The sequence below is a fragment of the Ambystoma mexicanum genome, chromosome 1p, assembly GCF_040938575.1.
Source record: "Ambystoma mexicanum isolate Mex_15411 chromosome 1p, UKY_AmexF1_1, whole genome shotgun sequence".
Lineage (NCBI taxonomy): Eukaryota > Metazoa > Chordata > Amphibia > Caudata > Ambystomatidae > Ambystoma > Ambystoma mexicanum.
The window spans coordinates 1083388601-1083413294 of NC_090921.1; the positions used below are offsets into that span (position 1 = coordinate 1083388601).

Here is a 24694-nt window from a genome sequence, read left to right on the forward strand (position 1 = left end):
AATGGGTATCCATATGTGGGTGTGAGGCTGGGTCGCAGGAAGCATTGGCGCATGGCTTTTTTCTTACAGTGACAGAATGGTTTCATTGAATTTTTGGTTAAAGCCAACTTGAAGTGCTATTACTTTAATGAGGTGGGGGATTTTTTTAGTACGCTATGGGGCAGGTAGCCTCAACCAGGAAATGTTCTTCCTGTGGCACAACATTTTCTACTCGTATTAAAGGCAAGGCCAACAACATGATGTGCATTCGTACATTGGGGGTAGGCATTTTTGTAGCCAGCCACAAAATGTTGCCTTTTTGTGGCACTGCATTGCATTGCATTGCATTTTTTACTGGTGTTGATGGCAAAGCCAACATGTCTGTTCTTACAAGGTGGTGCTAGGCACTTGTGCAGCTAGCAAGGAATTGTTCCATACAGAGGCTTTGCATTTTTTACTGGCATGAAAGGCAAATTCAACATGAGGAGTATTCTTACATGGTGAGGTGGGAGGAGTATTTGATCAGCAGCAAAGAGATATTTTCTTAATGAGGCATGGCTTTTTTTTTTTTTTAATGGCATTAAGGGCAAAGTCTCAATATAATGCAGGTCAGACAATTATACAAGTCAGGTCAATTGAGAAACCATATTGACTCCAATGTCTAAGGAGAGACTTCATACAATTGCATCAAAAAAGGAAGACAAACATTTTTATACATTCATAAATGGTGACATCTTGTAACTTAAAAACACACACTACCAAAAAAAAACTAGAATATTAAGCAAAGGAACAACCATTTTTATGTAAAGGTTTTTTTAATGAAGAAAATAAGAATTCTAAACTTTTATTTGATACGATACCAAGTAGTGGTAGTGTGTGTTTTTAAGCTACCAGATGTCATTTATGAATGGATAAAAATGTTTCACTTCTTTTTTTTATGCAATTAAGGGCAAAGTCAACATGTGTGTTACTACACGGGGAGGGTGATTGCGCAGCCTGGAAATAGAAGAGGATTTCTTTACGTGGCATTAAATATTTAACTAATGTTAAAAAGTCAGCATGAAGAGTGTTTTTACATGGTGGGGAGGAGGTGTACACTTGTGCAGACAAGACACCAGAATGACCATGGGCAGGGGTTACAGAGGCAGGAACCACTCAAAGCAGGGTCTCATGTGTTTTTAGATCGAGGCTCCCACATAGGGAATTGGAACAACCAAATGAGAACCCGCAGTCAGAAACAGTGGTAGTGAATTTATCTTTGTACACACTTAGTGAGAAAGAGGAGTATACTCTGAACAAGCGACTGCATTTTGTCATGACGAAACGACATGATCCGTTCAAATTTAGAGCGGAGTTTCAACTATTTATGTGAAAAATACATCTACACATGTTTTTTTCAAAATGAACATGATTTCGAAGTCGAAGAACTGTAGCGTACATAATCCCTCTAATTTCAATCCCCCAGTGCAAACTCATTCCCCCCTCCCCCCCGCACCCCGGAGTATCTCATGTATGAGAAGAAAGTCATGGAGGAGATTACTAGACTACAATCATTTGAGAGAGATACTCACTCCAATTTTATTAAGGATCAGAATTTAGCTATACACCATGAGGTTATTGTGTGTCAGGCGGACAAAGGGGGAGCCATTGTCTTGAAGAATCAAAATGACTATTTTCTAATGCAATACCTTGCTGTCAGATAGGGATAGCTACTGTGTGCTGGAAAGATATCTCACCAAGATTATGGTTGCAGAAGTAAAAAAGTAAGTGTCAAGAGTTTTGGATCACCATATGATTGGGAAACAAGAAGCAGACTTATTGATGAGAAGACGGGAGGATACCAGTGTTTTATATACTCTCTAAAATAAATAAGGATCCCCTCAGACCTCTAGGTCGCCCAATTGTATCAGGGGTTAAATTCCATTTTGGAGCCTCTAGCCAAATACGCCAACTACTAACAAGACCATTTGTGTTACAAATCAAGAGTTACTTGACACACTAAAGATGCGATCCGTAAAATCGAGAGGTTGTTTTTTGAACCTGAATCCCACCTGTAAATATTGCTTGATCTACAATTGCTTTACAGTACGATACCTCAAAAGGCAACATTCGAAGTGGTAGAGGAAACATTGTTACTAAGAACTGACAACCATCCGGTTAGTAATGCTTTTGTTCATTTGTGTACAGAATATGCCCTGACCAAGAATTTCTTCCAATTCCAGGGACGTTTCTTTTTACAAGTTGAAGGGATGGCTATGGGGGCAACCATGGCCCCTAATTTGGCCAAACTATATGTTGAATCTTTTGAGAAATCGGTGGTGTACGCGGACAACAATCCTTTTAAGATCCATTTAAAACAATGGCTGAGATATATCAATGGCATTTTTATAGTGTGGGAAGGTTCTCATGACGAGGAAGGCGTTTTCATCACCTGGTTGAATACACAAAACAGGTTTCTGAAGTTTACCAAGGATATCTGTAATGTGGAGATTAACTTTCTAGATATCACAATTTTCCATCATGAGGGTAAACTACTAGTCAAGCCTTCCAGTAAGGCCACAGATAGGAATGCGCCGTTGCATTTCTCTAGCCATCATCCCAAACATATTAAAACCAATTTACCATTTGGCCAATTTCTGAGATTGAAGTGGAACAGCAGCAACAAAGGGCACTATGAGAATAGTGCAAATGTGCTTTATAACAAACTAATTGCAAGATGCTATCCCAGCAAATTAGTCTGCCAAAAGAACCTATGACAACAACCGGGAAGTGCTCTAAGAAAAAGCTCCTGCTAAAGTAAAAAAAAGATACAGGACCAGTATTTGTTAACATTTGCTCCGATCTATTGTATAAAATTAAATCAGTTATTAAGAAGAATTGGAGGGAGGTGTTCACTAATAAAACAGTAACAATAAAACAGTATCTCCCTTAATAGCATACACGAGGAGTCAAAATATAAAACATGGTGATCAGAAACGATATAACGGAAACAAATTCAGGTTTTGTGAAACAAAGAACAGGGGACATGGCCCACAAGTTTTATGTCATTTTCCATGTGGACGATGCGTCATGTGTAAGTACACTGAAAAAAACACAGAAGTGGATACTGGTCTGCAGGATAGATGGTTCAAAGACCAATCTAACTACAACAACGAAAACGTGTATACGATTACATGCCCGTGTGGGCTCCAATACATAGGCAAGACAAACAGGAAATGCAAAACAAGACTCGGAGCACCCCAGCTGTATAAAAAATAAAATCATTCAAGGTACATTGGTACACAACATGGATAAGGGAATTACCTATGAAAACATTGTTTGGGTAATCCTCAAGAAAATCAAGGGGTCCAATAGAGAGGATACTAATCAGAGATTGCTCACTTCTGAGCAGAAAATGATTTTGAAGACCAAGATCAGTGCAAAATGCGATTTACCTACTTGAAGTACATTGGGAGTCATCTAATTTGGCTTTTTTTTAAAGAATGCTATGGACATGTTATATAGCAGTATGGGGGAACAGTGCATCCACACATTAGAGTGTTCTAATACCGTACTGGGCCATGTGACTGATGCCGGCACCTGTTCATTGTAAACTGCAACTTGTGTGGATTTCATTAGCTTCCCTTGGTGGGTTGCTTCGAGTGCGATCTCCACAGAGCAACTTTACTTGCGTCCAGTATGGGTGTGGCCAGTGTTGAACCATATACTAATGATTTTCGGGTTCCATTCCTGTATATTTGGCATATGCCAGTTGCTTTTACCATATTGGGACCTCTACCATCCTCAATTCAGGAAAGTCTAAATGTAAAGTTTGAATGTAGAAAGGTCTGATACAAGCATTTGCGGTTATCATCATCTCACTCTGTATTATTACACTGGGGTAATTCCTAGATGGTGCCCATTTTTGAACACCTTCTGCTGATGTTTGTCCGCCAGAGTAGTCCATCTACTGTTTACCCTTAATGAAAGCCGGTCGGGCTGGTAGAGCTCATATAGCCACACAGGGAGCATGACGCTGCTAGTACGTTTTAGCCTCTTTGCAGCTTGCTTTTTTCGGGGAAAGATCACAAGTAGAATTACGGTAAGAATCCATTTTTCTAGTGTTCTGGGAATAATATGCTCTGTGGTTTCTCCAGTTTTGTGAGGTTCACAGTGGTGTTTGGACCTTTGGTGATACGTTATGAGGCACTTTGGCAGGCTGGTGATGCTGCAGGACAGAACTGGAGTTTCTTGAAGGGTACTAGGTGTTTCTTTGCCATGGGTGTGTTTGGGCACTCAGCATGTTTTATGTTAACACAAAGGCTTCAGCACTGGCCTGTGTTTTGTGTGGTGAGTGGAACAGTGGTTCAGTGAACAGCGTGTGGACGGACCAAAAGACATGGGCTGTGGTCTGTGTATGGTTTTTGTTGGCCATGTTAGGACATGTTTGATACCCTGGCCATTGAATTCATGAAGATGGAAGCCATATGCCTGGAATGATTTGGAGTGTGCTCTGGAGAAAAATGTGACACATATGGCAAGAATTGCTTTGGGTTTGTTGCTCCTTGGACTTTGGGAGCATATGCGTTTTGTGGAGAGTGGAAAGGGGATTTTTGGAGACCCTCTATTGTAAGTCTTTGTTTGGTGTGTTCCTGTATTGCAGTGTTTGGCGGGGGCCAGTTGAGGCTGAGACATACATTTATAAGTTCTACAAATGAGGACCTGAAATTGATTTTCAACAATATGGGCGATAGTAAGGGGCACCTACTTGCTGCACATGCTATCTGTTTGTGCTTGTCTTGAGCAACTACCAGAATTATTTCCATTGGTGGCCTTTTCTGGTGTGTTTAGACTATTACATTTTGTGTTTTGAAATTGGTGACTTTTCCTCTTTTTTTAAATTGTTTTTAGTATTAGAAATCCTGATACGTGGTCAAAGTACTGTGGAGATCAGCATAACCACGCATCACAAATCTCGCAAGTGTGCAGTGAATAGCCCCTGATGAATGTTCTACGATTTGTTTGATAGGGACAGAAACATGTTGGGCTGATAATTGTTTTCCACAAATTGGATCATCCAATAATTAGTTTTTGTCCAATTGTGTGTAAATGTGAATTTTCAATGTGTTCCAAAAATTGCTATTTATTGTGCGTTTTGTGATTTTTGTTTCGATTTTGTTCCCTTGGGTTTTACTACGTTTTATACATTTTTTCTTCTATGTTCTAAATTGAAATGAATTTGTAATAAAATAATTTTTCATTTTCTGAATATGCCATTGGATACATTTTTTTCAAGACGTAGCATTGTGGAGGAATCAGATACCACGATTTTTGCTTAAAGTAGATATTTTCTCTTTATACAAGCATTTGTGCAGCCAGCAACAACATGTTCTCTTCAAGCAGCATGAGATGTGTACTGGCATTAAGGGTTAAGGGCAAAGCCAACAAGTGTATGCTCTGCTACAGGGATACTGGCATGTATTGTAAGAGCCAGCATGAACGGGTTTTCTTTTGTATCATAATTGTGCATAACATTACTGGCACGCAGATGTGTCTGGTACATTTGGGGGCCAGTGGCCAGGCACATGACAATCGCCTTGTTTCTATGCAAGGTGAAAAATGTAAGGATGGATTAAAAACAGTTATATCTTTCACCTAGTGCAGTATGCACATTCGTGTTGGTCTAGGCAGCCCCCCCCCCTCCTCCCAAGTGTGGTGTGGCCCAAGCTTTGAAAGCCCACCCGCCCATTGTCTCCCTCCAGCATGGCTCACAAAGGAGCCCACACATTTTGTGTTACACCACTCCTAACACCAAAACATTCCAAAAGTGACTGCCTTCCCCCAGGGTCATATAGTCCCCCTCTCCCTGCACTACATATCTGTATATAGTTCAAATTACTGTAATTAAGGCACTTTTAAAGTCTACCTTGTGCAATGTTTGCAGGTTTAAAATGCAATGAGCATACCTCTGTTTTGCGAAGCAAGGCGTATTCGGGGGATTTCAGATCTCCAACCTCTATTTTTCAAAGGTTTGCCTGGGTGCATATCTATCAAGTGAACCTAACTACAGGAAGGAGTGCAGCGCTATTCATTCTTTTGACTGTGGGAAGAGGCAGGCACACTGTATTTTGAGGAAGTGTGGGGGGGGGGGGAGTATATTTTTTTTTATCAAGGGCGGCGACTTCACACTCATCGGGTCAGCACTGTAAGGTGTGGTTGGCCATCAAGCAAAGGAAAATGCACACCCCCGCGTATACAGGAAACTCACCCTCTTCTCCGGAGCTGAGCGGTATACAGTGCTGAACTTCTACAAATAGCACAATTATTCCCCCCCCCCCTTAAAGACTTCACGATGCAGATAGAAGCGAGGCACTAATTTACTTGCACAATATGCTGAAACCTAAAATCAGTTATTTTAAGAGGTCAGTGGTACTGTAAAGCAAAGATCACACTGACCGTTGGGTTGACACTGCGGTGTAGCATGGGAATTTCATTCTTATCAAAAATGTGCCCATTTTTTTAAAATGCACACTACCAGCCTCATGATGGATTGGATACAGGAGATGGGCAGGTCTATCGTGACTGACCTGGTGGATGACGTAGATGCCGTACTGTATCTGCTGACGCTGGAGGAAGGGGTGCAGGTAATACAGGAGGTACCGCAGGTGAGCCTCCCTGTTCCTGTGAGGAATTAATACAGCAGTCCGGTGGCGAGGCTCACAGTTCGGTGGGTGGAACATTCCCCCGGCAGTAACCAACGGGTTCTTCTCCACGATTTGCTTTACCGTTGGGACACTGTTGAAGGTCACCGTCAGCGGTCCAACTGAGGTGCAAGAAAAAAAGGACACGTTAGAAAAAAGTATTGGCCTTCTATATGACACTATAGCATTTTCAACTCCTCCTTTCCAAGCATACAAATTCACTGTCTCCATTGCCACAAAACTTTCCACACAACAACGTCATTTGGGGGTTGCCAGGGGTAGCGCGTGCTACCCCTGGCTCCCCCTCTGCCATCCCTAGACCTGTCGTGATCCCTGGGCCACTGAACAAAGAGGCAGTGCCAAGAGCAGATATCTGTGTTGCACCTGAAAACGGCAGTTTTAAATGCAGCTAAATGTGCCACAACTTTTTTCACCTGGAATCTAGATCTCATTAGCTGGAGATATAACAGGGACGCAGGAAAAACCATTAAGCCGCCATCACTAACAGGTTTGTAGTCCATTAGTGAAGACTGCCTGAATGGTGGGTTCAGAAGTGGGGCTGTCTGTGCAGCTCATACCCAGGACAGTAGCAACAGGAAGGGTATGGGGTCAAGGCCTAGCTAGCTGGGAATAGGTAAGAGCAGCCTGCAGTACTCAGTGACAGCACAGCATGAACACAAATCTGATCAGTACTTCTCATCTGTTTTGCACATCCTGGGAGAGACTGTGCCAGGGTTGAGAAGGGTGTGCCCAAGTGACATCTGCCACCAATCCTGCCTGGGCAATGTGTGACCGGACCCCGATCCGTCGGACCTGCATCACAGGCACACTGTATATTGATTCAAGGTGAGCTAATGAATGTACATGAAGTAGACTGATGCAAGGTGAGAATTTACATGAAGTTGCCCTCTGCCTTTGAAGTAAACAATCTGTTGCTTCCTCAAGCAAAAAAAGTGTATTTGGAAGGATAGATCGGGGCAACACACTTGCTTTGGGAACAAGAGGATGCAGTGCAACATGGGTTCAGTTCCTGTTCCAGTGCTTAGAAGCTGGCATTAAGCAATATATAAAGGCCCAAACAAAAAAATAAAATTGGCTTTTTCTAGGGGTGATGTCCTGGAGCTGCTGCTGTGGTTTACATTTTAAATAAAAAACAACATGCAATGACTGTGACCTGCAACACATCCTATCCTCCATCTCCCACCTAACAAAAAAAACACGTTGGGTTACTTACCAAATAGGCAAAACAGAAAGGTGATGGCTGGAAGGTTTCAAATCATTCAGAACCACTGGCACAGCTCTGGGTTTGAGGTTTAATGTTATGGAGGCTGGTACTGGAGACTCAAGAAGTTGTACTAGTGACTTACAGATGTTGGGAGAGTGGTTGAGACGTAACATGTTGTAAGAGTTGGAATACATTGAATGCAGATGTGAAATGTTGGAGGGTAATTGAGAATCACACTGTTGGGGTGTTGAAGGAGGGTACTGGAGACTTAAGTTGCTAGTTTGCTTGAGGTTGATGGTGTTGCAGAATGCAGGAGACGTGCGTTGCTGGAGGGTGGCACTGTGTAAACATGAAGGTGTTGCAGCAAGGAATTGGAGGTGTAAGGTGTAAGGTGTTGGAGGGTGCGAGTGGGTGCTAGACATTTAAAACTGTTGACGGAGGGCCCTTAGCGATTCACGGTGGATGGGGGATATTCAGGCTCTGGGTGACTGGCGGGAGTGGGTTGTTGTACAATGGTTCAAAGTGCACTATTGACAAGAAAATCCCTGCACGTATTGTCCAAGTGTAAAAGCGTAAATTGGTACAGCCTTGATTTGTCTTCTGGTTGGACTTGTGTTGGTCAGTTACGGTTTCCAGTCTCTGGCACTTTTCACCTCTGCTACCTTAGGAATTTTGGTGAAATTACATCCATGACAACAAGCCACAACTGTCCAATACCCCACAGCCCCTTGCCAGCCTATTGCAGACATAGGATGTTGAGAAGGATTTTATTTTTGCACCCTTCCCTCCATAGATCCCCATCAAACCCCATTCTCCGCTTGTTTTAAACCCTATCCTGACGTTTTGGAGGTCTATAAAGCCTGGTCTGTTTTGCTCATTATTGTGGGGAAACCTACAAGTCTTTAAGACTGTCAGTACTGAGAGACTACGGGCCTCATTAGGAGGTTCGTGTTGTGGCCAAAAAGGGTAGTAATGTAGTGGTAACAGAGTAACAGAGCATTGATCGAGGAGGAGAAAAACAACCCACTCATCACAAAGCAAACCAGAAGCATGGCATGCTATTACCAGACACTTGTGCTATGCAACAACATCCTAGGATACACAACCCAACCTTGAGTGTTGATTAATTAGTACACATACATTCTTAGCTTTTCTGGCTACACCGTATGGTTTTGATCAACTATGGCCCTGTAGAGGAGGTCCCAAATAAAGCCTGGACTCCAACCGTACATTATGAAGTACCAGGAACGTTCACACCGAAATATGTGACGTATGATGAGCAAATAAACCAGCAGAGAGCCGCAGTGGGGCTCTGCCCAGTACCCATTAGAAAAACAGCACCTATTGAAGTACCCATGTCAAGGAAACCATAGACAGTAGGGTATCCATTGAGAAAACCATATCAACAAATGAAACCAACTGAAGATTGTCTGAGTACAGTCCCTGAAGAAACCAAAAAGGTCTTAATGGAAGACGAATGGTGACGTCACGAAAACCCGGACTGACTCACATATAGAAGAAATGACAACCAGAGGACGACGCAAAGAGACGAAACACCAAGAACAAGGATATTGTGAACCTAAAGTGAAAGGACGATGTCAAAATGTATGAAGCTTAAGCTGCAAGCATGGCAAAGATATTTGGCCAGTTTACACCGTACATATGCTTGGAACCGCAAGAAAGCTAAGAAAACAGTGCGGCTTGCTATGCTTAGTAGAATAGTGCGGCAAGAGCCACTATACACAATCTACCTCAAGCGAAGCACCTTATTATAAGTATATTTCCACTTTGCACAAGAAGCAGAATCAACCCAGGTTACTAAAGGCCACACGAGGAAAAGCTTTATATTTAGAAAAAATGGGAAGAGACGGCTGAAACGAAACTCAGCAGAGGCAGCTCGTGCCAGGAAAGCCAAGGTCATACCAATAGAAGAGACGAACAGTAGCTATATTTAATTGAAACTAAGAACAGAATATCCTGCCTCTGAAAGGTCGCGATAACACAAAGGCAGGTGGTGGGTGAAACAAGAATCAAATACACGAATTGATGGAAAAGAGGCAAATTCACGGTGTCTGAACCACGTGACCAGCTGAGCCAGACGAAAACGAGAGCTCACACGTACGCATGGCCAGGCGAAGATATCAGAACTTTTCCAGACAGAATATGCAGTCTCAAGGGCAACCACATTGAAATAATTAACACATGGTTACTAAAGTTATGATTGATTGTAACAATGACTGGAGGAAGGCCGGGTAACTAAGGAGCACCTCGCACCTGGCCGACCATTCTGCGTGCTGCTAAGCAATGTGGACAGGTATGCATGGCGTTGGTGCCAACCCAATCACAATGGACCAAATAATCTAGGGTCCTACAGTCAGTAGAACCAATAGGACGTCATACTTTTAGTGACGTCTGCAGTAGTAATTGTGGAGGAAGGGCTTAGATGCCCACCGGACAGTGTTTATCCAATCCCCTCACTCCGTTACCATATACAAATATAGTACCTATATTAAAGTTACCTTTTCCCCAACCAATAGACTTGCATTGCAACTTTTAAGTGTTACACATCAATGAGTTTTCAGTATAAACGCTATAATTTTTATGAAGTTTGTTGCAGTTGAAGCGAGAAGGAAGATCACACCATTGCTTATATTCATAACTCAGTTTTTTTGTACTTGTCATTAAACAGACACCCTTTGCGAAACCGTTGAGTTGTCCTTATTGATTGGTGTTGGAGTAATAAATCTGCACCCCCATCCATCTCATGGGTGCGCTATCTTGTCTTAAAATGCTTCTGAGCAAACCCCGACTATGGGCCGGTTGGGGGTCTCAGAGCCCAGCCCCAAGACATGATCTTCCCACACACTTTAAAGTTTAGACTTGCAGCACCCAACACCATAAAGACTTGATTGTAGGTATTTTGCCAAAGTTTACTTAAAGTTGTCAAGTTGCTAATAATAACACTTCGAAGTTCAGACAGTGTAAAGGAGCTTTTCTGTGGAGAAGGACATATTGGCACGTGTAACTTCGACTTCATTGCCACCCTCTAAGGGGCAGAAAGGGGGAGGCACTGATACTGCAATACTAGATGAGATCTGTGGATTGGAATGGGACTAGTTATACAAGTTAAACTTCTGAAGCCAATGTCACCTCCAAAAGGGATGTTATTGTTACGGATGTTGGATAAAGGATTTAAGGCACACTAATGAGAGGATAGGTTTGTTGCTGTCATAGTAAACAGGGTGGGCATCCTTCCTTCAGCCAGTGGTCACCTCCAGCCGATTAATATTGATCACCACTTCCTGGTTGGCCCGGTCAGGTTGATCCATGGCCCATTGTTGCCAATGCCATGATTGAGGAACGATGCTCCATCACCATGTCCACACGTTCCGCTAACTCCAGACATGGCGCTGCGCCACCTGCACACACTATTTCTGACCATCTGTTCTGCCAGCTCCTTCCGGTGCCCATAATCAGACCTGCATTCTATATTAAGCTGCATAAAACACATTAGGTAACCTACAAGCACACGGTTAAAGGGCATGTATTTAGATAGGTTTGCAATCATCTTATTTATAAGAAAATTTGAATGGCCTTTTGCATCGAAAGCAAAGCATTACACAAGAATGGAGAATCGGTTCATAATGAGAATATATTGGGTTGCAAAAAAGAGGCAATTTGGAAACTTTGGTGCACACAAACGAGGGGCTGGCTGGCTAAGAACAGTAAGCAGTCCTATAGTGTTGAATGTGCATAAGTCATCACTGGTGTAAATGTATTGCCATATATGCAGTTGTTTGTGCCACTGAGAAGATCGACGGAAGATCTATATAGGGCCTGCGGGCCATGGGAAATGAAACTTTTTTTCACACGTGGTCCACTCTTGAGTGCATCCTGGGAAACACCCCCAACCCACAGTGCCAGAAAAGCAAGCTATCACCCACCATGTGAACATTTCTTAAGCGTGTCCAGGCTAAGTAAAAACTAACTGAGATTACCGGTGCATGGGGAAAGGAGAGTAATGATGGACTGGGGCAGTGGCGTGAAGGGACTCCTGCGAACTGCTGTATATACCTTGTACAGCTTCCTCTGTGTAGCTGAGCATTGGTGCTCAGCCGCAGCAGGAGCAGCTCACTCCCACACATGGGCACCTAGTTACTGGCGCTTAAGGACGCACCACCTTAACACACAGCACTGGGATTTTTAAACATTGACAACACTGAATAGCCTTTTTGTGTCAAATATAGTTTCTCCCTCTAATTTACTTTTGACAACATTGAGCGAAACCCACCTTCGGTCCTTCTGCTCTCTTACCAAGAGCCAAGTTAAAATTCACTCTTTAGTGGAGCAAGACATGGGGTATAACCATGTTCAATGATGTCCCTTTTCTATTGATGCCCTTGAGGGTGAAATTGGTCGAGGAATATATTTGCTGTTTCACTCACTATGCTAACGGATTTCAGTATTCTACCCAATTAAAATCGGATAGTGTTAATTTTACCGCAGCATTTAGGACCGGCTGTAGATGCGTGGGGCCCTTTTGAAAATGAAGTTTGGGGCCCGATGCCTACGATGGGAAACCCTGTCTCCAGCAACCGTGTGACTCATTTCATACGAAAAATTCTTATTTTTAGGAAAACATCAAATGCATATCTAATTATTCAATATGTATAATTCGAATTGCAAGTGAAAAAACTTACTGCTGAGCCAGCACCCGTAATACATTCAGCATCTTTTATGGTGCATGTATTCATTTCACAGGTCCCCCTCCAAGTCCTTTCCGTCCCACACAAACCCTGTATTGAATCCAATTTCTCCATCTCCCATTTATGTCTAAATCCAACCTTTTCCATTATAGAGAATACCTTCTAAACAGCGTAATGTAACATGGTGACTTACCCAAGACGAGAGCACTCCGGCCCGCTTGCATGTCTTCTCGTTGAGACGAAGTAGGCCGAAGCCGCCTCTCTCTCTCTTCCTTCCTCCATCCCTCCCTCCCTCCCTCCCTCCCTCGCTTGTGATTGCGCTTGCCTCCTCCAGCAGATTAGTTAACAGCCTCGCTCCAGAGAGGAGTTGGGAGGTTAGTTCAGGGCCAATGTGTGTCTTTGAAGCAAGACAACGCAGCAACTGTAATGCATGTGCAAAAAGTTTGCTAAAACATGGTGCCAGTGCGCAGCCATTTTGGACATTCACTTCCATTACAGCAATGAAAGCCTACATTTTCGTGGGCTCAGTAAGTAAACGTGAATTCTGCAACGGTTGCAAGGTCATAATGACCTCAGATGAGCTGACTGTGGAGAATGCTTGTTTTCTCGTCCGCTGAAGGATGGGCCAAAAAGGGAGTCATAGCTTCGCAGGTGCAGTGATAAGATGTGCTGGGAAAGAAGGTAAGGCAGAGAAGCCAGGTTTTTCCACTTCTAGCTGGATTTTTCCACTCTGCTAATGCTTGCTGTCTGCTCTTCGGTTGAGGGCAGAGGCAACCATAAAGGGGCAGGGATTTCTCCCAATAAAGAGCTGAGGTATTCCTCGGAGGAAAAGGGATAGAATTGGACCCCAGGTGATGCAGTCACGCTGAGAGGGAGAACGCTCCGCTCCAGACCCTGTTAGCACGAGTGATCTCTCTGCCTACCTGCTCTGGGACTAAGCAGTGTTGTGGTGATCAAGATGAAGGTGTATTCTGCAACCAGTGTAACAGCGATGACCTTTCTTTATGCTTATATGTAATCACTTGGATGTGTTATGTGTTAGTTATATGTCTGTAGATTAGGTATGACTATTAGGGGTCTATAACAAGACATTATCTTTACTTTTTTACCAGTAGTCCTTGTGTGCTTTGCCTCCCCGAGTCCAAATGTTTGCTTTTGGTCAGGCTAAGCGGGTGCAGGAATCTGAGGCCCCTGCATATGCCTCGAAGAGCAAAACAGCAACTCAGGTTCGAAACCTGCGATCCAGCTCTCTGTAACCACCATGTTTAAAAAAAAATTAAAGGTCACATTCAAGTAGTGAAAATTAATCAAGTTGGGCTAGGCCCAGACGCAGCTCAGCCCCCACACCACCAGAGGGAAAAAAAGATCAAGTTTAAACAAATGCACGTGTATGTCCTCAAAGTGCTTTGAGCCGACGTCCATGATGTATGACGTTTTAAACTGCACAAGACAGCTCTAGCCTTTTATTTTTGCATGCATTTGCCCCCACAGGACTGCCCTGCCCACTCATTGTACCTATGTTTGCGCCCGGTTAAAATACCATGTCTTCCTCAATAAATAGAAAAATGCAAATGTAAATATTGAACAAGAAAAACACATTTTGATTACAATACTGCAATCGCGTGTACAAAGATTTTTTTAAATGTGTTATAAAGTACTGTTTTGCCAGAAGAAACAGTTTTCAAAGAAACGCATGCAATGTCTAACACATACAAAAATACAGGTACATTTTATGATGGTAGCTTTTTAATGCCAAAAATGATCAGAATACTAAATATTTTGAACAGTTTTCATGAAAACCATTAAGAACGATGGTGGAAGCAATGTCTTTCAGGACCTATTAAGCTCGGGAGGATTCAGAGCTGGAAGAGTGTTCGACATTTTTTCTTAAGTTTGTGCATAAACATCCATGTCTCGTGCATTTTAGTGAGAGACAGGACATGGGATTTGGACCAAGATAGAACAAGCGATCAATAAGAGCACGGAGCAGAAAAGCTGGAATAGTATAGAGTTGTTGTGTTGGCAGTAGTAATGAAAATGGGCAAATTAATTAGGGCGAGTGACTGGGTGGGAAAGTGCCTTCCTTGCATAGCAGTCACGTGATGCAGGGAATAGGGAGTTCCCCCTTGGCGCTCAGAAGTCCAGCTCCAGCACAGAGCTTAAGTGGATGGCTTGATCCACCCTTTGACCAAGTAGGTCTATACAAATCGCCATTCTAAAAGGGGTGGATTAGTCGGAGCTGTAAGAGATCCAAGAGCCAAAACGCCTGGGCCAAAATTGGGGACACTAATATAAGCCCGACACAGACGGCAATCAATTGCACACCACTTTTTTCCACACATGAGCTATGGAAACAAGCAAGCAATCAGACTATTCACGCGCAAAATGGACATCTTTAGAAAGCGTCTATATGGGATGATGCAGAAGAACTTTTCTGCACTTTTGTTAAGGTTAAGTAGATGACAAATCATCTCCCATTTAAAAAAACCCCGGCTCCTATAAGATCAATGGTACTGACTGGGGCCTTCGTTTGAGCCTATAAAACACTGCCAACTAAAAAGTATCTTACTCGCATTTTATTCCACAGGTCAGCGAAACGTGTATTCTTTCTATGGATACGTTCGTTTGCCTTGTTTCATAGCAAAGAGTTAGTTCTCGCAACCAATTAACAGAGGGTGCTCGAGGACGCATGTGCATTTTCATAGTTGATTTCTTGGCCAGGCTTCTAAAGAAATCTCCAGAAGATCACGATGCGCACATTGCAAACCAAGAGCCTTCTGCGGTATTCCACGGACAGGACACAATCTCTCAGAAACAAGAGAATGAAAGGCAATGTATAATTTCTTGGCTTGCCTAGATGCCATTCTAAACGCGGGACGGCTGCCAAAACACAGCACTTTTGGGAAAAAAAACCCAAGAGCCAGGTGAAAGTCAAGCCATACCGTGTGCACGCATTCATAAACAGGACCCTAGTGCCTGAGCAACACTTTTGTCATTGAAGCGGTCCATAGGCAGTTTATGGCGCAATACAAATTAGCAAACAAGCATTGACAAAGCCAACAGCTTTGGCGTGTGTCGGCATGGCATAGGCATTTTCCAGGCACTGCTGCCATGGTACTTCCTGGCCATATGATAGCAGCACATGGGAAATGATGGCCGTAAACGTCACCGTACGAACTGCTGTACTGCCAGTCTATAGATCCCCCTTCCACATACTTATGGGGTGTCCAGCACACAGGTACCAGACAGGCGCAATTTCCACAGCAAAAAGACATTGCCCTTCGATAAATTGCACATTTGTGGACAGTACCTACATAGGCATAGGGCATGGATTAGGCGTGCATTCTCTGCACCCATAGTCAACACCAGACAGTCCCCTTTTTTACCCGTGTTAGGTGGGCTAAATTAACTACACTTATTTAAGGGGATGGAGGATAGGCGTTTGGAGTAAAGCCTCCTATAGACTAGGAAGGAGTACAGTAGTCAATACAGTACATACCTTAGTTATTGCTGTGATCGATCCCCTTTCCTGCATATTTATGGGAGATTACAGGGTTTAAATCTCCAAAGGAGAAAAGAGCCAACTCAAGCAAAAAGGTTCCGATGGATATTCTGCCAAACCTAGCATCCATTCTGGTGCTGGTATCCATACAATAATACTTGCAGGAGGTGTAAGGTGACGACTATGTGACTGCCTTTCCAATAACATCCTATAGCAACTGCCTGTGAAGAGCCACAGAGGCAGCCTTAGCTTGGACTGAGTGAGCAAGCATCCCTTTCAGAGCAGATTTTCAAGAAAGGGATTATGATTGTTGCATTAGTGTCCTCAGCACCCAATTGTGCATCCCTGAATGTAACAAACAGATTGTCATTCTTCCCGTCTTAGTGTTGGTGCCCTTCGGACGTCAAGGTTTGGAATACCCTCCTAGCTTACGAATGAGAATCTAGAAAGAACAGTGGTACAGTAATTTCCTGATATTAAAATGAGAAACTTATTTTAATATCGCACCAGGAAGAAGCACCGCTTTGCACCAGACTCTGAACATTGGATCTCAGTGCTCGTGTTTATCTTCTGCCGGTATTTGGATTTCTACGCTTCCTGTGAATGCATGGACATTACTTTACACACGTAGCGTATACTGCTACTTACTCAAACCTTTTACATCTCTTTACAGTTACTTTAAGTAACGCCTCAAAAGGGGCAGGGCTTCTGATTTAATCAGGAAGCCGCGCGCACCAGGACGAAGCACCAGTGAAGCACCGCTTTGCCGCAGCGTCGTCGTGCGGTGCGACACCGGAGCTTGTCAGATACTTCCGCATTTCTGGCGCGCCTTCCACATTTCTTCTGATTATTCATTGAAGTGGCAGATTTGTTGGAAGGCGTGAGCCGTTAACAGCAGGAGCTCTTAAGTGAGTACCCCATACTTTTGGACATGAAACCGCCTTATTATACATTACGGACGGGCATGCCATTGCGACCTCCGAACGTTAATGTGAGCTCTTAGGCTGAAAAGAAACGCACAACATCTCACAAAAGCTTCTTTGATGGGAAAAACTGCTCCACCCTGAAACACTACCAGGCAACAGCCAATAATGACCCAAAAATCATTAAGGGCTTAGGAGTCACATATATACGCGCCTTTTTTCCGGTAAATGTGGAAAGGGTGGTTGACACTCCTCCCCCCACTGCGTGCTCTGCAAGACAGGCGCTGCCTGTTAGCGTGGGTGCGGTTTGTGTAAACGATGAACAAACAATGCACAAATACAGGTGTAAAGGTTCTCTTACAGACAGCATGGTAGTTCGAGGGGCCTCTATTGCCTCTTCAGTCAGCAGGAGCTTTGTTATAGCCTCTACTGATGCAGCAGTGATTGATCTGGAGTCTATGCACACTGATTATTCTGCTCAAACCATTTCAGAAAAGTTATCTTTCTCGCCAAACATGTGTCCTGTTAGTCCGTGTAGGTCTAGCATCTCCTCTTCTTTTCTAGTACCTACCCCAAGGCAAATAAGGCAGGGAGAAGATGGGTCGCCCTCCTCTAGAGGAAATAGAGGAGTGAATCTGGCTCTTGAAGCTATGAACACCACCATGAATACATTAGTGAAATTATTTGAGTCACGAAATGATAAATTCTCGGCTCAGAGCTTGCAGATAGCAACCACCTTGGCATGGCAAGCCCTGCCTAGAGAGCTGGGGGAAAATGCTCATGATGGTCGAGAATCAATAGGCCCATCACCGATAAAAGTGCCCCACACTGACAGAGCATCTTCTCCCATAACCAAAAACCACCTTAACCAACCTCAATGACCGTGTCCGACGTTAGAAGAGGTTTCTGCTGTCCCCCTTTTTTCAAAAGTAATCATCGATCCTTTAGCTTCGGAAAACGATGAGGTAATCAGCTCTACTCAGTCTCCTAACACGGAAAGGCAAATATATACTATTTTTGCTAAACCATCCAAAAGGGGTAATCGGTTGGCCCAAAAAAAAGAATCTGGGGCAGGATAAAATTGAAAGTGCTACAGCTGATGTCCCAAAGCAAAAATCTAAGAATGTAAAAGTCAAGAAAAACATGACATCTGGATCCACCAAACAGTTTGGCGGCAGTTGTGAAAAAAAAATATGTGGAATTAAACCATTTAAAAAAGATTAAGCTGGGGTTGCTAAAAAAAAAAAAAAAAACATTATGGAGCCGTATGCCCCTCTGGATAATCTTGTGGAGGCGATGCAGCTCCAGTCTAGCCACATCTCGAATTCAACCACGAAAGAAGGGCTTCAAGCTTCTTCCCTGGCACCTAACACCATCACTACTCCCCTGAGAACGGGTGACAGGCGGGAAGCGATAAGAAGGGAAGTGGATGCATACATGGCTAAATTTGTTCAGCTGCCAATCATAGGTGCCCCCAACCTCACTTCTAAAGCCGTGACCTTTTGTGACAAGGGGCAGAGTGTGGTAGCTCCAAAAGTGAAGGAGAAACGACCAAATGAGGAGGGCCAGACTAAAACTGCGCCGAAGCAGAGCCTCCCTATAGATGTGGCAAATGAAATCTGTCGTGACCGCAATCAGGCAGTGGTCGTGGCCCCCACTGCTCCGTGGAAACCTAGATCCGATTCCTTTGAGGGGAGGAGGGACGAAATAGTTCAGTTACTCCAAGCCCTACTTTCTAAACAACAACCAAACATTCTAGTGCCCGATGTGCCAGACCCACAAGCACGTAAGCAGCCATTTAAAAAACCTTTGGCGGAATCGAAACAAGACACATGTAAATATACTAATTCTTGGGTGTCGACCTGCCCCACATCCACAATATTTGCTTAATAGAGAGTGTGCTTGTGTTTTTTTTTCTGATGTTAAACAACTTGAAGACATAGGAACAGCAGACATTGATCAAGTTGAATTTATGAACGAAAATGTTCTAATCACTATTTGTTTGAAATTACGATTGAGGTTAGTGCACATCATCATCTGGGCAGCCAAGCATCAACTGTTTGAACTAGGTTTCGTATTATTGTTGGGTCCTGCCCTTGGCGATTAGTCTGACAAATGTACAATTCCCAAGTCAGCCATAAGCAATGGTGTGGCCTGTGAACAATTTATGCAACCTAAATGTGTTTGTAATTGTGAGACAAAAAGTTAACTAACGCTACAGTGTGAGAATGATGTGGTAAAGTTTGCCCTGTGGAATACCCGTGGGCACTCGCATTTGTTTAATAACCAAAACTCTCCACTAAATACCTAAGACATCATTTTGTTGCAAGAAACTTGGCTGACTACATCTATCTGGCACGATCATATTATGCATTTCACTCCAGCTATGCAAGGGTTCAAAGGAAATCCAACGGCGGGTTTGATTACATGCATTAAAACTAGCACTGATCTTAAAATGATCACTACCTACTCGCCGAACCCCTTTATGCAATTGACTATAATTTGTTTGTTCCGCCCTGTACGCGTTGGTTAACATTCACTGGAATTGTCAGGGGATTGATGATCTGAAGTTTTTTTACTGACCTTGCATGTCTGCTAGACTACCTTATCATGCTACCAGATATTGTTTATACAGTGTTAGCTGGGGATCTTAATTTGCATCTATTCTCACCCGACAAAGCTGGTGAATCTGTTAGACAAACATCAATGGAAACACAATGTCTTCACGTGGCTTAATTATGCTTAATGGATCATGCATGGGTGATAGTCCACCAAATTTCACTTGGCATCGCGGGCAGGCTCAAGCCATCATTGATTATATGTACGTCGACACGAAATTGTGGTCACAAGTAAATGGCTTTCAGATAGTTCCAGTTGCAGATAGTGATCATTACATCCTAGACAGTTCCCGGCATGCTCCCAACAAGAGACCCCGTAAATCGGTCGACGAAGTATTCTGGGACTGTGAGGGCCAATGCTCAGGCAAATCAGATAAGATGGTCTGAAGAAAGTCTAACTCAATTCTCTAATTCGCTCACATCTGCATTTGCCCACTCTTGACTAACTGGGGGAGGTACTAATGTGCGTTACTTTGATCTCATGCAGAAACATTCACAAGCGGAACATTAACAAAAGCTTAGAAGTGAAAAGGCACACGTTTGATGCACAGGTTAAAAATAAAAAAACTGAATACCGAGCATTGAGACGTGAAGCTGCTCTGCTTCCAGCGGATCTTAAAACAGCTGCCCTGACCAAAGTAAAGACAAGCTATAGAAATTGGTTGCGGAAACATTGCGCCACACTTTGGCAAAAGGACGGTGAACACATGTTGAAATTAATGTGTAACCAGAACACCGCACAAATTTGGGCTACCCTTAATGAAGTTAGCACAACTCAAACGTTAATCCCTAGCCATAACGTATCCGAATTGGCCTGGATTGAGCATTTCATGAAAATGTGTGCCTCACCAGTCCCTGTGGATTCAACACAGGATGAGGACCAGGTGCCGATGTTCCATCTTGAGATATTAAGAGCAGATATACGTTATTACATTTCCTGAATAAGCCAATCCAGAGCCCCAATCCAGAGCCCCAGGCTATCAAATAAGACCTTTAAACTTAATATTGATCTGTGGACCGAGATATTGTTCCAAATTTTCCAACACATTAATGTCACGCAAACGATCCCCCAACTCATGGAAACATTCAATAATCATACCATTGTTTAAAAAGGGCGACTGCAGCAAACCACAAAGTTACCGCCTAATTGCCATGTTGGATGCTCCGGGCAAATTATACAGTCGCATTATATTACAACAGCTGAACAACTGGACTAGGCTCTCAGGGAAAAGAGACCCCTTTCAAGCGGGTTTTGTTTCGGGTTTGGGGACTTCCCCTAATATGCTCCTCCTTAATTTAATCAAGAGTAAGTACGCTGGACGCAAACAAAATGTATATATTGCGTTTGTTGATTTTAGCAACGCGTTTGACTCAGTCGATCGTCAGTTGCTTTTAAAAAAACTTGAACAATATGGCTGTCCGGTGTCCATATTCACTCTAATCAAATTACTGCACACAAACACCTCCTTGCAAGCTAGATTGTCTCTGGATGGTGCCCTGTCTGCCATGATTCCAACAAATCGAGGACTCAAGCAGGGGTGCATCCTGGCTTCTACAATATTTAACTTGTTTTTGTTAGATATAGCACGAAATTTGGAGATACTATTACTGATGCCGCCAAACTAGGCTCACAGAAAATTATCTGGCTTTTATACGCGGATGACCTTGTATTATCTTGTTCTCCGTGTGGGCTGCAAAATCTGTTGGATAAACTTCAAGTTTATGTGTCCGAGAACCATCTATTAACCTAGCCAAAACACAAATAGTAACTTGTACATCCACTGCAAAAATAAAAAAGACTTCTAGCTCCAAATGGACTTCAAAATCAGGAGGTAGTGAGAGCCTCCCAATATAGATACGTGGGTGTCCCTTTTACAGAGTGGCAAAATTAACACAAATATTCGGCACTCTTGGACGCAAAAATGCGCTCATTAACATCTCAGGCAAGAATTCTGCTGTATAGATATGGGAAATTTACGTTAACGCATATATTGAGTTTTTATCAACAAAAAGTGGTCCCAATTATCTACGGAGCAGAAACAAAAGCTCCGAAGACCAGAATGTTTTAGGATCACTTTGAATATTCCTTTGGAAAAATGTATTAAAGCTTCCTAAATGCACTCCATTGCCTTTACTTCGCCACAAATTGGGAACCGTGTCAATGCATATCCAAGTAGTGTGGAAATTCTGTTCTCTGTACAGAAAATGTATCATAAATGCTACTGTTCCAAATGTGTTGTGTATCCTAGCAAATCACATACTTACACCGGGTTTTAATTTTGCTAAAAAATGGAATGACTGGGTTAGAGGCTTTAATTAGTGCTGACATCTCGCTTGAACTCTCATTATTGAATCCTACTAAAGCCAAACTGAAATTATACTGGGCTGATTGGATACATACCCACAGTCAATGCTTGGTCTATGTGGATAGTGATACCTTGATGCAGTCTTATTAAAGACTACGCACTATGGAACCCTATCTAGTGAAATGGCCGTCCAACTATGTTAGATCCCAAATGTTGCGCATCCGGTTGAATCCAAGTGCCACAAGGCAGATCCTAGGAAGGAGACGACATATCTAAAGATGAAAAATACTGTCACCATTGTAAGGACTCTTGTCAAATTGAAACATTGCGTCATTTGGTTGTTGACTGTCCAGCCTTGAGTGTAATTCGGAATCACTTGTTTAACAAATGTCATCACTTATTACCTCGATCCAGTGAGGAAATCTGGGCTTACCTGTTATCCAACTCTAAAACCTCTATACAAATTGCACTGGTCCAATTTGTTAATGCTGTAATTCCATTATAATTAACTTGAGTTTTAACTGGTGTATAACATGCCTGTGGGGCTAGGAAGAGGTCATTTGCCCACATGTTGGGGGATGTAGCTCATTGGTTTTTCATCTCTTGCTTCTTTTTGTGATTATGTGCATGTGTTTTATGTCAATGCTTTCAGAAATGTATTTGGTGCTCACATTGAAATATGTATAGATGAATTTTTATTGTCAGATTGGAAGTCTGAACTTGTTGTAATTTGTAGATTTTGAAAGGTTGATATTCTTCAGCCAACCAAAATAATAATTTTTTAAAAAATTACTATTTTTGTAGAAATGAAGGATGGCTGCAAAGAATTAACGTATCCTTGTGGAATACGGTAAAAGGTTCAGAGGAAGAGCCTGTATCTCACTTACTCACCTACTCACCTAGCCAATGTCACCATCACTAGGAAAGCAACCTCCCACATAACCAAACTAATATCTACCTTGGCCAATGACTCAAAAGGTTAGTGTGCGACAGCTGAAAAGATTAGGGCCCCATAGTGGGTGAGGACGCTTCACAGGTGGAAACAGTCACAGGAAGCCCTCAAAGAGATGACAGATCAATGGACTGGAAGTAGAAGAGGAAAAACCAGAAGTGCTTCTGTACACCAAGTGTGTGCGGATGGAATTCACAACACCAGTTTCAGCCAGGTGAGAACTCAACGAAAGTACATGGTCTAGAAAACATTTGAGTGGACTAGTCCATTTTTCCAATGCCCAGTGGCAAAATCTGAGCCACTTATATTGACAGCATGTGGAGGGCTTCCTAGCTGCTTGAATATTTCGATTGCCCCGTAAAAGCGCTAAAAGGTCCCAAGCTCAGCATGTAAGGAACCAGCGGACCAACTTCAGTTTTTGAGAGGATGGGCGAAGGACACTCCCTTTCCATTGTAATAGAATCTCGGGGAACAGCAGGAGAAAGGTCAGGCTTCCTAATGCCAACTTCATGAGGTCTGAACACTTCACACTGGCTGGCTTGTGTGGGGTCATCAGGATCATTGAAGCATCCAAAGTCATGTGCCATTTGGATATGACATTTGACAGGGACAACCTTTGAGACCTCTAGAAGCAGGTTCCCACTCTGGTCACTCAACGAAACTGCTATCATGAAGGTCTGCAACTTCATTGCCTCTGCTGAGCGTTCCAACCCATCATGTATCCCAATTCTACTTCACATGTCCGCTGCCTTGGACACTGTCGATCACTCCGATCTCCTTAATACAATCTCTCTTCTTGGGATTTGTGATCAACCCCTTGTCTATTGAATCCCACCTGGCATCTCACCAATTCTCTGTCTCCTGGAACAACAACACTTCTCAACTCACGCCTGTAACTGTTGATGTCCGACAACACAAGGCTCTGTCTTGGGTCCTCTCCTCTTTATGCTCTACACCTGTGCTCTTGGGGCACTTCTCTTTTGGTTCTCATACCAACTCTTCACAGATGACACCAACCTTTTCTCTTTTCCTCAACTATCTTCGGATGTCTATCAAAATGTCCAACCGTCTGTGCCATTAAATATTGGACGGCTTTGCATTCTCTAATGTTAAACTCTACCAAAACAGAGATGCTCTTATTCCCTGTAAAATATTCCCCCTCAACTCTTCCCCTGCCTACCCAGTTCCCACCCGACACTCTCCCCTCCACCTGTTCATCTAGAAACCTCTGTGCCACCTATGACCCTTCTCAAACCTCTCCTTTATCTCCAAAACTGCAACGGAGGCTCGCCTAGAACCTCCTTAATATTAGAAAAATCAGGCACCTCCTTTTCCAACACTGCCAAGCATCTCTGAACCACTCTTGTCTTCTCTAAACTGGACTCCTGTGCCAGAATCCTTTTTGGTCTCCACAATGACACTAGTCCTCGACAAGATCATTAACTTCGCAACCAGTACTCTTTGGACTCCATCACTTCACACCTACTTCTTACCGTCACCAGGATGGCTGGCTGGCTGGCAATGCAAAACAGGGCCACATTTAAATGTATTCTCCTGGTTCACAAATCTATCCATGATAAGGCAGCACCATATCTATCCTTTTCTATTTTACTCTACAAGCCTTTTCGTAATCTCTGCTCCGACTCCTCTACTACCCTTGTGGCACCTCGCCCTCCCTACACTTCCTCTTGCTTCCACTCTCTTCTTGCATCACTTGCATGGAATTCTCTTCCCCTGTATATCCCAGAAACCGTCCTTGTATATAAATATGAAAATATAAATATGTGGTAAGTCAGTGTGACG

General features: G+C 43.1%; 1 protein-coding gene across 2 annotated transcripts in view; it reads right to left on the minus strand.

Moving 5' to 3' along the window:
* Positions 1–24694, minus strand: part of B4GALT3 (beta-1,4-galactosyltransferase 3) — a 568837-nt gene that overhangs the window by 56870 nt on the left and 487273 nt on the right. For both annotated transcript variants that reach the window (XM_069604654.1, XM_069604658.1), the window contains exon 3: positions 6546–6781. In XM_069604654.1, coding sequence (XP_069460755.1) covers positions 6546–6781 — 236 coding nt within the window. The remainder of the gene's footprint in view (positions 1–6545; positions 6782–24694) is intronic.